Below are 17239 nucleotides of genomic sequence, written 5' to 3'. Positions count from 1 at the left end.
CAGAAAGCAGTTCAGACTCAGCACATGAAGCTTCTCAGGAGCTTGCTAGTTTGACTCCGCCCCCCTCCCCCAGAAGAACATGCATGTGGCTAAACAATAAACAAGAGTGTACACCAACATGGGCAACCTCCGGAAGAGGAAGGGATCTTAGGGGGAAGTGGGAAACAGGAACTGTCAGTCCTGGCAACTGTGCTATGGAAGCTGGCCCTGCCTTGAGGCTTCTCTGCATTGTTTGCTGTTTTCTTGAATAAAGAATTAAACTTCCTGCTCCTCTCTGCGTTTGAGTGCTGACCTGCATCTGGCAGATTGTAAGGATTGGTGAGAAGTAAAGCTGCTGTTGGGCCTTAACAACCTTAGGACTTTGTCCAACGTGAGCTTTACATTTGCCTTTGGGCCCTCTTTCTCCCTCTCACCTATGTCAATGCTTGACAACCTGCTAGCAATTGATCTTACAATGACTGCCTACCAGCAGCAGCAGCAGCAGCAGCTAAAAGTTCAGTGCAGACAGAGCACATCTCGGAACAGGACCAATCTATAGGAGACAGAAAGCCAGAAGAGAGAGAGAAAATCCACTGGTTTTATTGGCATGAGGTGCTACACCACCTCCTAGGCACTGGGCTAGAGGGCACCTTATGTGCTACATGAGACACAGACCAAGTTAGGAACACACAAGAGGGTGTCGTGGCTGCACCCAGCCTCCCTGGAGCCAACTCAGCGGTGCAGCGTAAAAGACACCAGCACAAGGATAGCAAGGGCAACTCAAAAGCAGAGACACTGGAGTGCCTGCTCCGCTTAGTGCCTGCACCTTGCACTGCTTCTCCCCAGAGCCTGCTGAGGAAACCTTGCTGTCCTTTGGAGTCAAGGGCCAGACCCACGCAGCCCAATGGTGGAGCTGTGTCTTGGGCTGTATAGCTGCTTCACTGCTGTGTTCGTCTCCCAGGCTCAACTTTGTGTGTCATCGCTCGCCCTTTTGCTGGCAGCCTTAACAGCGGCGCTGTAAAATGTGAGCTGTTAAGAGAGCACTACCGATATCCGTTATACATGGCGAGTTTACGGAGTAGCATAAGCAGAGAGGGAGGAAAGGGGAGGGGAGGCCTGTGCCCCAGAGAGCTTACAATCTATAAAGTTCAACAGCGGGACAGACAAGGAAAGGGAAGGGTGCTGAATGGAGCGTTCCGGCTGGCCATCGCTCCGCCGCTTCAACCTGAGCACGGCGCAGCCCATATTTTTGCCATGTTCCTTTGGAGGTGGAAGGCTGTGCGCAACGAAGAAGCCGCGGCTGGGAAGCAGGAGACCTTCTGCGCCTGCTGTGGCACTGAGAGAGCGAGCTCCGCTGAGTAGATCTTGCTTCGTCTGGCTGGGTGCGCTGCTGTGCTTGGCCTGTGCCCTGCTGACAGTGCAGGGCTGCCCCAGTCTCTGAGCTACTACTCTATGCTTTGCAAAGATGAAATGAGCTACTTGGAGAACAGCAAAGGGAAAGGTCGCTGCTGCAGGGCGCCGCGTCGGCAACGGAGCGCATGCTCTCCTCCCTGCTCCCTTGTACGCATGTCCTGTCACCGTCGTCGTCAGGCACTTTAGTCCTCTTGGCTTGTATTGGCAGGAAATCTCTCCACCGGCAAGCATCGCTCAGACGCCTTCCTGAAGGCACAGAGCCTCCACGGCGCTGCTGGGACCCTGGGCCACCCCTCCGATCACAAAGAGCAGGTTGGCAGCCTCCAAGCTGGAACAGGAGCAGCGGCCGGTGGGCATGGGTGGTAAGGGCTCCCATTTCTTCCTCGCCAAGTTAAATCCTTCCACAGATCCAAGAGCACTTGACTGGTTCCCTAAAAAGGGGGGGGGAGAGGCGGATCCATGAGCCAAGTGGTAGTCAGCAATTGCAAATAATAATAATAATAAACCTGGCATATCTACTGATTTTGCTAGTACAAGAGTACCCTGTGGCTGAGCCAGGCTCCAAGGCAAACATCTCCCATGAACAACACTGGCACATCCTGCTGCAGCAGGAACGAAAGGTTTCGTTTACAGGCCCAGGGGATGCTTATGAAAGGCAGGGATTTGGAGCTCAAACTGATGCCAGAAACAGTGCAAGCGGATCCTGGCATGCTTTCTCACAGCAGGCTTCTTCGCCAGCACCCCAGGACTGCCAACTACACTGAGAGGGTCTGAATGAAAGCCAGAGACCCTATGCTGATAGCATTCAGACAGCCGATTTTCAGGTAATCCCTGCCTCTAACTCTCATTCCAAAGACAACCTGGTTGGAGTTTTGCAGTTTAACTTTTACGCCTTCTTTTTATTGTATTTTGTTAGGACATCTAGGGTAGTTTTTAAGAAAGGCAAGAAAGTTAACAGAAAGAAGAGAAGAAGAAGAAGAAGAAGAAGAAGAAGAAGAAGAAGAAGAAGAAGAAGAAGAAGAAGAAGAAGAAGAAGAAGAAGAAGAAGAAGAAGAAGAAGAGGAGGAGTTTGGATTTGGTATCCCGCTTTATCACTACCCTGAGGAGTCTCAAAGCGGCTAACAATCTCCTTTTCCCTTCCTCCCCCACAACAAACACTCTGTGAGGTGAGTGAGGCTGAGAGACTTCAAAGAAGTGTGACTAGCCCAAGGTCACCCAGCAGCTGCATGTGGAGGAGCAGGGAAGCGAACCCGGTTCCCCAGATTATGAGCCCACCGCTCTTAACCACTACACCACACTGGCTCTCAGAGAAAGTTTCTGCAGAAAACAGAGGTCGCTAAAGGCACACTCTCCCCATGCTCGGTTTCAGTGACATGTAGCAAACCATTTAGCCGAGAGATGGGGAATGTGTAAGCCTTTGCAATCTTGTTCATCTCTCATTGGCCCCAGCCAGCATGGCCCATTGTCAAGGGATGATAGGATTTGTAGTCCAACAACATCTGGAAAGCAGTATTTTCCATCTTTGAAATGGACCCTAGGGCACCGTGCAGCATATATCTCCATTGAGAAAATGGCATGCAAAACCTACCTGTATCTGAAAAGATGAGCGAATCAGTGGCAAACTGCAACAATGCAGGAAAGACCTACAAGATTCAGTGCAGAAGGAAGGGAAGGCTCAACCCCCTGTATTTTCTCCTGCTGTGATGCCTGTCCCACTCATTCATGTTAGGTAGCAACATGGCGCCCCAACACATCCTTCCAATGGCGTTTGGTTCTGGCGATGTGCTCCTGGCACGGATTGCAAAAATGGGAAACTGCCACCTTCTCCCTCACTTTTATTCTATCTACCAAAAGGCAGTTATCCTGTGTTTAGGGACAACTAAAGTCCTGTTCATGTAATGGGCTAGTTCACACATCACAGTAAGCCAAACTCAACTGCTCACATTGTTCCCATTTTGCCTTGCGCGGCTTGGAACAAAGAGCAACCAACCACAAACCTTGGCTTAGTGTGACATGTGAACCAGCACTCATGCGGTGTGCTCTATCACTTGTGTGCTGTGGCTTATGGTTCCCGGTGAGCTGTGGCTTATGGCTGACCATGGTATGTGAAATGGGTTGGGCCAACTGCTGCCAAAATGGTAGCTTGCAGGGGAGGGAATATCCCTGAAAATCTTGTGCACACCCATATAGTTGTACGAGAACTGCATTAGCCTTGATGTTCAGAAACAGAGTCAATACCCTGGTTGCCAGATGCAGGGGAAGCCATCTCTATGGCTCCCCTGGTTGGTGGAAGCAGTAAACCTCTGAATGCCAGTTGCTGGGAATCACAAGTATTGCAATCGAATCCTACTTTCGAGTGGCTGATTCCAAAACGCATATGATTGGTCACTGTGAGAACAGGAAGTTGTATTAGATAGGACACTGGCCTGCTCCATCAGGCTGTTCTTATCTTTTCATATGGCATATGCCACAAGAGTGCATAGAATCAGGGACAGTTGCAGGCTAATCCAGAACAGGAACGCAGAGAGAGAGAGAGAGAGAGAGAGAGAGAGAGAGAGAGAGAGAGAGAGAGAGAGAGAGAGAGAGAGAGAGAGAGAACCAAACGACGAGGCAGAAAGGAGCAACTTCACAAATCAGATCCATGTCTCTCGGCAGGTAAAGGAAGATGACACCTTGAAAGAGATGGTGCAGATGTTTTAAGGAGCTGCGTTCCATCCAACAAGCCCTCAAGCCCAGGGGCTTGATCTCACATGCAATCCAATATATCCCCAGCTCGGGACAAGTTCTTGTGCATCTCCATCTTCCGCACACCTCAAGAGCACAGAAGTGGCCCGTCTGTCGCACTTACCAAGACCGCCTGCTGCTACCACGCGCCCACCCAAGCGGCCAGCCACAAAGTCAGCCCTCTTGTCCCTCATGCGGATGGCACGGCTCAGTCGATTCCAGGACCCTGGATGGGAGATGACAGAGAGGAAGAACTCAACTCAGTTGGCCAAGAACCTACAGATGCACAGATGGATCTCGACTAAAGGGCTCTAATTTGGGTATTTACATCTCTTGACATGGACAAGATAGGTCAAGCGAGAGATGACTCACAACCCTTATCCACCCATCTTAATCAGGGGCAATAATTAATTAATCTCAGGGAGTTCAGTCCCCTGTCTTCACTCACTTTGTACTGAAATGTGATGCTGGATAGCCAGGGAAGGCCGTATGTCGGAGCTCATCAGCCTTTGGTGCCCAGACGTTATTGACCTGCAGTTGCCATCATCTCCAGCCACCTTGGCCTTAATGCATCTACAAGCAACGGCCAAGTCTATTGCTAAGATGTTTCCAGCCAGGGGTGATGGGAGCTGCAGTCCAACAACATGGAGAGGACCAGAGTTCAAGAAGGCTGCCTTATATGGTATTGCATGGGAAGTGAAAGTGAGACTAGGGCTGAAGCACAAGGAGCTGCTGAGCTGGTTAGGGCTGTTGTGCCATCACTTTCAGGCAAGAGTTGCTGTTGATCCACCGTAGTCTCTGCGTTAAAACCCGCTTTCCTTTAAACAGGCACAACATGACTCCAGCTTACCCTCCTCCAAGTCAAACATCTCCACAGTGTTGACAAAGTGGGGCCGGGAGTAGAAGTTGTGGGGTCCCGGCTGCTGCAGCCCTCCCAAGCTGAAAAAGCAGCCGTCCAACATGGCACAGCTGGCAAAGGCACGCCGGCTGGGCACACTCGGGTAGCGGGTCCAGCTCCTCACTTCCAGATCCAGGGCTTCAAAGGCCGTTACGGGCAGCTTGCCTTGCCTTCCTCCTGTGGGAAAAGGAAATGCCAAAATACTAGCTCAGCCACCCGTGTTGGCTCCAAAGGCAAAAGCTGAGGATTCCGGTGCAGAGAGAAAGGATTAACAGTGCAACCCACACCATGTCTACTCGGATGTAAGTTCTGTCGGATTCAAGAAGGGGTTACTTTCAGGTAAGCCACCCTGGCTAACAGTTGATGTGCAAGGTAGCACAGCCACCACTGCTTTCCTGCATGTCCTCCAAACTCTTGCTGGCCTCAGAGCTTCAATTCTAGTTGTGGATATTTTTGGATACAGTATTTTTGGCATGGATTGAAGAGAGAGCAGCAGAGAGGGCGCTTAGAGGGCGCTCCCCTCTTTACGCAATTCTGTTTATGCGTGCGGGGGCCTGGAACATTACCTTGTAAGTAGGAGAGTCACCTGTATAACAACTTGGGCCTACATTGGCGGGGTTCACAGCCTCAGTACCCCCCAAAGGCTATTGCTTTTCCCATAGCCACAGCCCTGGATTTGAGTAAAGATCCAGCAGGCCTCTCTCTGTCTCTCTGTCTCTGTCTCTCTCTCTCTCTCTCCTTGCTGCTTTTCATCTAAGCCACATCCCTCCCACTCTCAACTCTGGCTTTTGTCCTTCTCAGGATCTACGAGCTGATTATAATGGTTTTAGTTAACCCATCTAGCCGATTAGTCAACTAAACATTGCTTCCTTACTTCTTACCCATCACATAGATCTTGCTCCCGTGCAAGAAAGTGGAGGCCCCATAGCAGGGGGTGGGCATAGAAGGCAGGGGCTGCCAGTGATCCTTTGCTGTGTCATACATTTGCACCAGAGCTTGTGGAGAGGTGTCTGCACCCATCCCGCCTAGAGCGTAGACGGCACCATCTGGAAATGGAGAAGGAACAGGCAGGTGACGGAGGCTGGCAGACGACGTTGACAAAAAAGCAGTGAGTGTAAGTCAGGCAGCAGACAACATACAAGGTCATAAAAACAGTCACTGCTGTGTGTAATCACTGCCTAGCTTCCGACACTAACCAACCCAGAACACAAGAGTGAGAAGTGTAGAATAAATTGCAGGGCGCTGAAACAATACTTTTGGCCCTCCAGGTATTGGGCCATGCTTGCTGGGGCTGATGGGCAGTGTCCCCACACCTGCACTAAAATAAGGACTCCGTGAAATTCAAAATGTGACTAGCAGAGGCTTAAGGATACCCAAATCTTAAAGCAAAGGCGTCGCACAAGGTCCAGGGGGCCAGTCAGGTCTTTTGAGTGCTGTGTAAGACCTGCGGCATTGCACACTTCTTAGTAAACTGTCTTAAAGGTCAAGGACGTGGGTGCCTTCAATAGGCAGCAGGACAAATTCACTAAGGCTGCCGTTGCATGCCACACCAATGTGCTGAACTGTATATGTTTTACCACAATATATTTTAATTATAACCATGTTATGAATATTCAAGAACAGAGAATGCATCAGAACAAGCCGGAACTACCGTGTTTCTCCGGAAATTCTGGAGTGTAACTAGATTGGGAATGAAGGGGAAGCTGGAAGCAGCCGTTAGGATTTGTCAGTAAAAGCTGACAATCAGGAGGGGAAGATAGATGGGAGCCGAGGTTAGGAAAAAGGCCTACAAGATGAGAAGTTTCTGGGTAAAAATAATTAAAATAAGGGGTGTGGGAATAAGTTGACATCGCTGCACTCACTATCAAGCATAGCTCAATGTTTATTTTCCCTCCCTCCCTGAGCGCTCAAGTTGAATCTCATCTGTCTACCACTTTACAGTTCAGTGGTACCTCAACTTACGAAGGCGATCCGTTCCGCGGCTTTGCTGCGCGCCCTGCTTCTGCGCATGTGCAGAACGTGCACGTGGCGAAAATACTTCCGGGTTTGCGGACTTCGGAAGTCGAAACCTTCAGAAGTCGAGGTACCACTGTATAAGGCTTCCACCGCCCATTCGGAAGGTGGGGGAGTATTCGTGGGGAAATCGTGACACTAGCTTCCCAAGTGACCCCCCTGGGTAAGGAGACTGGGGGAAGAGGCTCCCTAACCCTCCGGCTTCATTCCCCACACTGAGCAAGAAGAGTCCCTTATCTCGTACTGCATGCCATCTTCCCAACTGCCACCAAGACTCTAGGCCCTCTGGCAGGCCCCCCCCCCCAACACCTGCCCTTCCCCAAAAGACGCCCCCACCTGCTTCCCAACATGATCAGCAATGAACATCGCAGGGATACCAGGCAATCACATCAAATTATACTTGCCGTGTTGTATCCCTGGAGACGCCATGGCAACCCAGCCATACTGCCAAGTTCTGCTTCCCGTGTAGCCTGCCCACCGTTCTACAGACAGCAGACTCAGAGACATGCCCCTCTCCAAATCTGAGATGGGGAGTGGACTGCAGCAGAAACTGTTATGTAGGGACCGTCGTATTTCTTGCAGATATGCACTGTCTCTCTCTCTCCCTGCGTTCTTCCCCAATCCGCAGGGCTGGCGAGATCCAAGCGCAGCTGAGAGAGGTGATGGTGACCAAAAGAGTACAGTCTTCTTGCCCCCAGGTCCCAGTAGAGGCCTGGGAACAGTACGTTTCCAAGCACAATTCAAAGTGTTGGTGCTGACCTTTAAAACCTTGAGGTGACCAGATTTTTTCAATAATAATAATAATAATATATTATTTATACCCCGCCCATCTGGCCGGGTCTCCCCAGCCACTCTGGGCGGCTTCCAACAGAAGAATAAAACACAACAATCTATTAAACATTAAAAGCCTCCCTGAACATGCCTTCAGATGTCTTCTAAAAGTCTGGTAGTTGTTTCCCTTTTTGACATCTGTTGGGAGGGCGTTCCACAGGGCAGGCGCCACCACCGAGAAGGCCCTCTGCCTAGTTCCCTGCAACTTGGCTTCTCGCAACGAGGGAACCGCCGGAAGGCCCTCGGTGCTGGACCTCAGTGTCCGGGCAGAATGATGGAGGTGGAGAATCTAGGGACACTTTTCAACTTCCTACTAAATAGATAGATTTGTTAGGGTACTGATTTGTAAATCCGGGGACTGTCCCCAGGAAACAGGGACATTTGGTAACCTTACCCTAAACGGCCTCGGCCCAGTATACCTGAAGGAGCGTCTCCACCCCCATCGTTCTGCCTGGACACTGAGGTCCAGTACCAAGGGCCTTCTGGCGGTTTCCTCACTGCGAGAAGTGAGGTCACAGGGAACCAGGCAGAGGGCCTTCTCGGTAGTGGCGCCCGCCCTGTGGAACGCCCTCTTATCAGATGTCAAGGAAATAAACAACAATCTGACTTTTAGAAGGCATCTTAGGCAGTCCTGTTTATGGAAGTTTTTAATGTTCAGTGCTTTATCGCATTTTTAATATTCTGCTGGGAGCCGCCCAGAGTGGCTGGAGAAACCCAGCCAGATGGGCGGGGTATAAATAATAAATAATAAATTATTATTATTATTATTATTATTATTATTATTATTATTTTAACTGTTTTTAATCCTGAATTTTAAATTCTCGAAACTCGCCCTGGGACCTGCTTGGTGTAAGGGTGGGCAAAAAAATTACTAATAACAGCAAGTTGTTAGTAAATTACTGTGGTGATAACAATAATATTAAATCAGTTAAAATGAATCACAGTCCAAGGAAAAAGATAGGTTTCACAGGGCGGGCGCCACCACCGAGAAGGCCCTCTGCCTGGTTCCCTGCAACTTGGCTTCTCGCAACGAGGGAACCGCCAGAAGGCCCTCGGTTCTGGACCTCAGTGTCCGGGCAGAACGATGGGGATGGAGACGCTCCTTCAGGTATACTGGACCGAGGCCATTTAGGGCTTTAAAGGTTAGCACCAACACTTTGAACTGTGCTCGGAAACGTACTGGGAGCCAATGTAGATCTTTCAAGACCGGTGTTATGTGGTCTCGGCGGCCGCTCCCAGTCACCAGTCTAGCTGCCGCATTCTGGATTAGTTGTAGTTTCCGGGTCACCTTCAAAGATAGCCCCACGTAGAGCGCATTGCAGTAGTCCAAGCGGGAGATAACCAGATGGCAGTCACAGAATACTGGGTTTTAAATTGTTGTAACCTGTTCTGTGATTGATTTTACTTTATTGGGTTCCATGATCACTGCAGATGGTGACAGCAGTCATGAAATTAAAAGATGCCTGCTTCTTGGGAGAAAAGCAATGACAAACCTAGACAGCATCTTAAAAAGCAGAGACATCACCTTGCCGACAAAGGTCCGTATAGTTAAAGCTATGGTTTTCCCAGTAGTGATGTATGGAAGTGAGAGCTGGACCATAAAGAAGGCTGATCGCCGAAGAATTGATGCTTTTGAATTAGGGTGCTGGAGGAGACTCTTGAGAGTCCCATGGACTGCAGGAAGATCAAACCTATCTATTCTGAAGGAAATCAGCCCTGAGTGCTCACTGGAAGGACAGATCCTGAAGCTGAGGCTCCAATACTTTGGTCACCTCATGAGAAGAGAAGACTCCCTGGAAAAGACCCTGATGTTGGGAAAGATGGAGGGCACAAGGAGAAGGGGACGACAAAGGACGAGATGGCTGGACAGTCTTCTCGAAGCTACGAACATGAGTTTGACCAAACTGTGGGAGGCAGTGGAAGACAGGAGTGCCTGGCGTGCTCTGGTCCATGGGGTCATGAAGAGTCGGACACAACTAAACAACTAAACAACAACAACGAACCTGTTCTGTGATCTGCTGGTCAAGAAAAATGGAACCCAAATACAGAGGTACCTCGGGTTACCGATGCTTCAGGTTACAGACGCTTCAGGTTACAGACTCAGAAATAGTACCTCAGGTTAAGAACTTTGCTTCAGGATAAGAACAGAAATCGAGTGTCGGCGGTGCAGCGGCAGCGTGAGGCCCCATTAACTAAAGTGGTACCTCAGATTAAGAACAGTTCCAGGTTAAGAACGGACCTCCAGAACGAATTAAGTTCTTAACCCGAGGTACCACTGTATGAAAAAAAGATTAAAAGGCATGTTCAGAGCAATTAAATTCTAGACAATTGAGGATATCTTATCCAGGCCATTAGAGTTTTTGATTTGTTAACTCTGTGAAGTTGAGGTTTATAGATATGTACTGTCTGGCTGTAATGTAAAAATTATTAAATGGACTGAATAAAATCAATGCGTCGACCCATGTTGGGAAGCCACAGATCAATGGAAGGGCACCTGCTTTGCATATATAAAAGTCCCGAGTTTAACTGGCGGCATCTCCACTTAAAATGTTGGTTGGGTTGGTGGATAGTTTGTCTGAGCACCTTAGGGCTAATATGACCAGTTGTATTCATGTTTTTAAAATTTGGGTTTATGATTATTTCACCCTTGCATCGAAAGCTGTGGCTTTCTCATTTCTGCCATTAAGAGTAGCGGTGACTTCTCCATCTGCTAGGTGCCGTGTGCACATCAACAGCAGGGATGTGACAAAGTGTGCAATGGCTGTTTTGCAACAACAAACTACTGCACATAGTTGAATAAGCTTGCTTGGAGCAGTGCGTTAAAAATCAGTGTACCTTGGCTTTTGTTTTTGAAGGAGCCAGTATATTGCTATTGAAAAAGACTTCGATAATATTACTTATTTACATTTTACATTGCATTTTAGTATCACCCTCAATTTTTCCCCTTTCCCCTGTCTTTATTTGCACAACAACCCTGCGAGGTAGAGCTGGCTGACAGTGACTAGCCCAGGGTCTCCCAGTGAGCTTCATGGCTCTAGTCAGAGACTCTAGACACTACATCACACTGATTCTCTTTCACCTATCAGTGATGGCCAAACTTGGCCCTCCAGCTGTTTTGGGACTACAATTCCCATCATCCCTGACCACTGGTCCTGTTAGCTAGGGATCATGGGAGTTGTAGTCCCAAAACAGCTGGAGGGCCAAGTTCGGCCATCACTAAGTCCTATGTATATATTTGGGGGGGGGGCAAATAATGGAGAAATCTCAAAAGCCAACAGGGAATATGTTGGAGGGGGGCAGGCCAGAAGCCTTCCTTTCTTGATGAAAAAAAGCAAATTTATGCTTCATAGTTCCGTGGTAAAACACATGCCCTGAATGTAGAATGGCGCAGGCTCAATCCCTAGCACCTCCAGTTTAAAGAATCTGGTAGTAGTTGACGGAGGCCCTGGGCAGCCACTGCCTGAGCAAGAGAGACAAATACCTGTACTTAAGGCAACTTCCTGGGCAGATTAAGCAAATTTGCATGGTGGTTGCAGAATGCAGTTGTTTGGGAGCAAGCGTAGCTCTTTGCAGAAACCACTACTGAGTCCAGAAAGGGGGGGGAGTTCAACCACCTTAGGGCCTAAGTAGCCAAGATATCTTTATCCTGTATTCTTTAAGACACACTAAAAGCAAACAAACCAGAGGAAACCATGATGTTCTCTTTAAAAAATTCTCAAATCGCAGTCTGGCAAGTAGGGCACACCAACGAGTTGCAAAATAAAGCCTTTACCCGCCATTTTCTGACATGTTTGTTTGTTCTAATAAAAAGGTCCTGCCCCGCAGTGGGTCTTGACATTTAGCCTGTGTTTTTGTTTGCAGAAGACCCGCCACAAATTTTCCCCTCTCAGGTGCTTTGCTAGCAGGCAAACACACACATACTTTCATCATCATCATCATCATCATCATCATCATCATCATCATCATCATTTGTGGCTTCTTTGTTTTATTGGTTTTTTCTGATGGAGTTTAATTTGGGGTTTGTTTTATATTTTGATTTTTTTTCATATTGCGGCTTGTTAGCTGCTTTGGATTCAGTGAAAAGTAGGCAGGATATTGTTTTAAATGTGTGTGTGTGTGTGTGTGTGTGTGTGTGTGTGTGTGTGTGTATCTGTGGGAACTGCAGGCAAGTAGATTTTAGCTAAACATCAGGAGAAACTACTAACCAGGAATAGCTGTTAATCAATGAAACAGACTCCCTTGGGAGTTGTTGGGCCATTTAATGTGTAATGTTTCATTATGTTTTCATATATGTTGGAAGTCGCCCAGAGTGGCGGGGGCAGCCCAGTCAGATGCGCAGAGTACAAATAATAAAACTATGACGACGACAACGATGTTGATGTCAGGAATGCATCACTGGTCCATTTAGCTCAGTATTGTCTATGTTGAGTGGCAGCAGTTCTGTAGGATCTCCAGCCTTACCTGGAGACGCCAGGGATTGAACCCGGGGCCGTCTGCATGCTAGGCAGATGCTTTTCCACTGAGCCCTGGCCCTTCCTGGAAATGACCTCCAAGGTCCCTTTCAACTTTGTAATGCTAGGGTTCTCCAACAGCGCCAGCAGTAGGAACAAGCTCTCCCCCCTCTCCTCCTGGCACCAACCAGCTCTGAGAAAGGGGTTGTTTCGACCTGCGAGATGCAATGATCTGCCCTCTCCTCTCCCAACGTGCTGATCTGCTGCATCTACGCATATTGACTTGCCCTTTCATTGAAATCGTTGGCCATACCGTATGTTAAGCATACTGATTTATGTAATTTGCTGAAATTGGGCATGCTTAAATGCATCACTGTGTATCTTATTACATTCTCCATTTTGTTTTGTGTGGGGGGGACTTGAGCACCGAAGAAGAGACACCCTTAGATAACTCACTCTCTAAACGCAACAGAGAAGAGCAGTGCCAATGTTTCTGTGTGAATATATGTGACAGAGAGAAGTACAGAAGTTGATGTTCTCCCAAAGAAGCAGTAAAGAGAAGTTTGCTGGGAGGAAAAAGTGGAAACCTCTCAGAAGGAATTGCATGGCTTAGCAGGACAATTTGCAGAAGGCTGAGTGCAAGCGCTGGAAAGAGGGGAAGACACAGCTTGAATGTTTAAGGAAGAAGCTGCAATCTTCAGCTAAGAAGAACTAAGTCCATGCTTGGATAAGCAGGTGAATGTAAATACTTTGCATATATTCCTCTTTAGTTATATGCTCTGCAAATAAAAGCTTTTTTGAATATTTTGGACATTGTTTTAATTTCAAGAAAAGAGCCAGTATTGCACTTGATGTTGGCTTCCTAGCTGCAATTTAGCTAACTGTAATCAACTGAAAATCACTTCGGATTTAAAACAGCAGTGAAATCTATTTTAATGTCTTGTAATCTTCTTGAGTCCCATGGACTGCAAGAAGATCAAACTTATCCATTCTGAAGGAAATCAGCCCTGAGTGCTCACTGGAAGGACAGATCCTGAAGCTGAGGCTCCAATACTTTGGCCACCTCATGAGAAGAGAAGACTCCCTGGAAAAGACCCTGATGTTGGGAAAGATGGAGGGCACAAGGAGAAGGGGACGACAGAGGACAAGATGGTTGGACAGTGTTCTCGAAGCTACGAACATGAGTTTGACCAAACTGCGGGAGGCAGTGCAAGACAGGAGTGCCTGGCGTGCTATGGTCCATGGGGTCACGAAGAGTCGGACATGACTAAATGACTAAACAACAATATGGTAGCGCGGGGGCGGCGGAGAATATGGGCAAGAATAGTTTTTAAGGCCATAATGAAAGGCCACCAAATTTTCCTGGACACACACGGTCCTCCTTCCTAGTTTATCATCACAACAATGCCATGAGGTTGAGAAGCAGCGATGGGCTTAGGGTCACTCAGTGAGCTTAACGGCTGACCAGATCCACTCCCTCCTTCCCTTCAGGATCACATCGGGTACCTGCAGAATGGAAATGCAGTTCGGCTGAAGTTGCCCCAAATTCCAATTGACACTGAAGCTATTGGGTGCCGCTTTGAACTCCTGCGATACGCAATGAACAAAAGCCAGTAGACAGAGCTGCGTGTTTTGATCTCTGCCTGGAAATTGCACCCAAGCCAAGCAGTGATGAAAGGCAACGGCGCTTTATGCTTTTCTGTGCTGCTTGTATAATACATTTCACCGAGCAAGTATTTTATCTAAAGGGTACCAAGTTTGCGCTCACATTTTTTGAAACAAAAGACAGCCCGGATAGCATATTTACAAACTTACTTTTCGAAATGGGCCTTACAGCCACAAATATTTGGCCTCATCCAACTGCAGTGCCAGTAGCTCTGGAACATGTACAAAAGTTCCCACGTTCCCACGTTCCCAAACAGTGGCAGTGTTGTGGTTAAGAGTGTTGGACCAGGTCCTGGGTTCAAATCTTCACTTGGCCCATATAGAATTGTAGAGTCGGAAGGGACCGCAAGGGTCATTAGAGTCCAACTCCCTGCAGTGCAGGAATCTTTTGCCCAACGTGGGGCTCGGACCCTCAACCCGGAGATTGAGAGTCTCACGCTATACAGTGGTGCCTCGTGTTACGGACGGGATCTGTTCCAGAGGCCCGTCCATAATGTGAAATGCCCGCAACTCGAAGTGCTGTGTCTGTGCAGGCGCGTGGCGCGATTTGGTGCTTCTGCGCATGCGCGAGCAGCGAAACCCGGAAGTTACCCGTTCCGGTACTTCCGGGTTGCCGCGGGATGTAATGTGAAAAGCCACAATGTGAAGTGGACGCAACACAAGGTATGACTGTGCCAGTGAAGCTCTCAAGGTGACCGTGCGCCAGTCACTAACTCTCAGCTTTACCTACGTCATAGGGCTGTGGTGGGGATTAAATGAGGAGCTGGGTGGGGGTACCATGTAAGAAACCTTGAGCTTTAAACACTTAAGCGCTCAGGGTACTAATTGGCTGGCCTTTGTGGCAATCATGAAACCACTTCCCTCCACAGCTTGAAGCTACGTTTCGAGTAAAAATAAATAAATCGGGAAGCTGCCTTGTAAAGAGTCAAACTTCCAGTCCAACTATCTCTGCATTGGGTACAGTGAATGGCAGCAGCTCTCCTGGGTTTCAAGAAAGAGACGTCCCCAGCCTTACCTTACCTAGAGATACTGGGGATTTAATTTATTTATTTATTGCATTTATTGTGTGTAGAGGGGGCGGAATACATATTATAGATCACCCATGATGTGGTGGAAGCGATGCTTTGTCCAAATCTGGGGCAAAGGTTTGTCTCCCCCCCCCCCCAAGAACAAACCTTGGTTACAGGCTCATGGTTTCTTTGGGAGGGAGACAAACCATAAGCCCAGCTTGAGACAGAACGCGAAGCCAAACCATGGATTAGCTCCAGCAGCAGCAGCAGGGAGGGATAAAGCAGGCACGGTTTATACTCCACCCACCAGCGCAATGTGAATTCACCTTTAAACCACATCTAGGCTTGACTCTGGTTTAAAGTGAGGTCCGGCGTAAATGAATTAAAAGAGAATGGTTCAGGTTCTCGTGGAAAACAACTAAGTGCCGAAGATTTTTTAAAGGCAAAAACTTCCTGTGATTGCATGAAATATCAGCGGCTATGTTTGCTAGTGTCAGATGAGTAAAACAAAAACGACAATGAAAAGTAACACGTACACTTAAAATTCTTAGTGATGAAACTATTGTCTTCATGCCTATCAGACAAGGCTTCTGAATCTATTCCTGATTGTATGAAACACTGAAGTTTTAGGGTGTGTGTGTTTTGTTTTGTTTTTTAAAAGGAAACAAGGAAAGGGAAAAGAGGAAAGGGATAAGCAAAGAACTAAAAGGACTAGAGCCAGCTCCAAAAACAACAGAGAGATAACTGACACGCACACTAAAAAAAGACTCCAAAAATGGAGAACAGATACCCTAAAAAATTCTAAGCATGTCAAGCTTTTAATAAGCAATGTCTTCAGCTGCAGAAACTGCTAACTGCATATTATAAGGGAGGATGTGAGCGCCAAGCTACACATTACGTGGGCAATTGATGAGCAGATCTTCTGTTTCAGGGCGGGGGGGGGGGTTAACTTTACAGCAGCTGTGGATGGCTCCCAAATCTTAATCAGAACAGCAGTACTGGGTGAGGGAGTATTAAACCCTTCCACACTTGTCCCATCTATTTTTACGATCTAAATGAGAATCATAGAGTTGGAAGAGACCACAAGGGCCATCCAGTCCAACCCCCTGCCAAGCAGGAAACACCATCAAAGCATTCCTGACATATGGCTGTCAAGCCTCTGCTTAAAGACCTCCAAAGAAGGAAACTCCACCACACTCCTTGGCAGCAAATTCCACTGCCGAACAGCTCTTACTGTCAGGAAGTTCTTCCTAATGTTTAGGTGGAATCTTCTTTCTTGTAGTTTGAATCCATTGCTCCGTGTCCGCTTCTCAGGAGCAGCAGTAAACAACCTTTCTCCCTCCTCTATATGACATCCTTTCATATATTTGAACATGGCTATCATATCATAACCTTCTCTTCTCCAGGCTGAAGCTGTTGTTAAGTCCTGTGGGAGAGGAGAGGCGGCCCAAGCCCCCCCCCCAAGCAGGGCTAACAAGATCTTAAGGGTGTACAATTTTGGCGGAGGAAGTGCAGGGGGGAGGAGAGGTTTAGACACCCGCTTTCCCAGTGCCCTGTCTCCAATCAAACTGGCAAGCTCCTTCAGCAGCGTTACGTCAAAGCCAGCAATGTTTGTTTTATTTATTTAAAAGCATTCTTATCACTCTCTTCAGCAGAAAAGACTCTTAAGAGCTGCTTACGGAGAAATAAGAAATAACAAGAAAGCCCATGTCCTTGGGCTTATGATCTAAAAGACATGGCACAGAAAGGAAGGGCAATGGGGAGGGAAGAGGAAAGCAATGGAGCTCAGGCATCAATTCTTAAAGTTGCATCAGCTGGGAATGGAAACGGTTCAGGGAGGAGGAGTTTGGAGTCAAAAGGGGTGGATCTCTCAGCAGAGCCAATGGAGTGGCCCTGCTTCTCATCTCTGCCTCTGTTACAGCCTAATGGGACCGCAAATTTCACAAGATAATATCACAAGATGATAAAAGCAGGGGTATATCTGTCCCCATCTGCATGCTTCCATCGGGAGGAGCATAGAAAGAGGACGATGTCCTTCAGTTTGTTAAACCTGCTTCAAGTCGTATCGTATACATGTAGTCTTCTCTTCTATATTTACTACAAAGCTCGATGACTAAGCTCTTTAGCGACGAAATGTCTGATTACCAGAACAGCATCCAAGCACCGGACCACTGGTATACCACCAAGTGGAATCATTATCACTGCGTTTGCAATTGTTCAAGATAAAATTTATTTGGGAAAGAGAAGAAATGAGC

General features: G+C 47.8%; 1 protein-coding gene across 6 annotated transcripts in view; it reads right to left on the bottom strand.

The window, feature by feature from the left end:
• Positions 1–557: 557 nt before the first annotated feature.
• The window catches only part of KLHDC8B (kelch domain containing 8B), a 41130-nt gene continuing 24448 nt past the window's right edge, over positions 558–17239 (bottom strand). For all 6 annotated transcript variants that reach the window (XM_088662637.1, XM_088662639.1, XM_035106871.3 and 3 more), the window contains exons 4-7: positions 5896–6060; positions 4967–5191; positions 4241–4342; positions 558–1823 (exon numbers count right to left, since the gene is read on the bottom strand). In XM_088662637.1, coding sequence (XP_088518763.1) covers positions 1627–1823; positions 4241–4342; positions 4967–5191; positions 5896–6060 — 689 coding nt within the window. In that variant the 3' untranslated portion in view covers positions 558–1626. The remainder of the gene's footprint in view (positions 1824–4240; positions 4343–4966; positions 5192–5895; positions 6061–17239) is intronic.

This window comes from Zootoca vivipara, chromosome 2 (assembly GCF_965207765.1).
Source record: "Zootoca vivipara chromosome 2, rZooViv2.hap1.1, whole genome shotgun sequence".
In the NCBI taxonomy this organism is placed as follows: Eukaryota; Metazoa; Chordata; class Lepidosauria; order Squamata; family Lacertidae; genus Zootoca; species Zootoca vivipara.
Note: the sequence above shows the minus strand (reverse complement) of the source record. Positions and strands in the feature narration are given on the sequence as shown.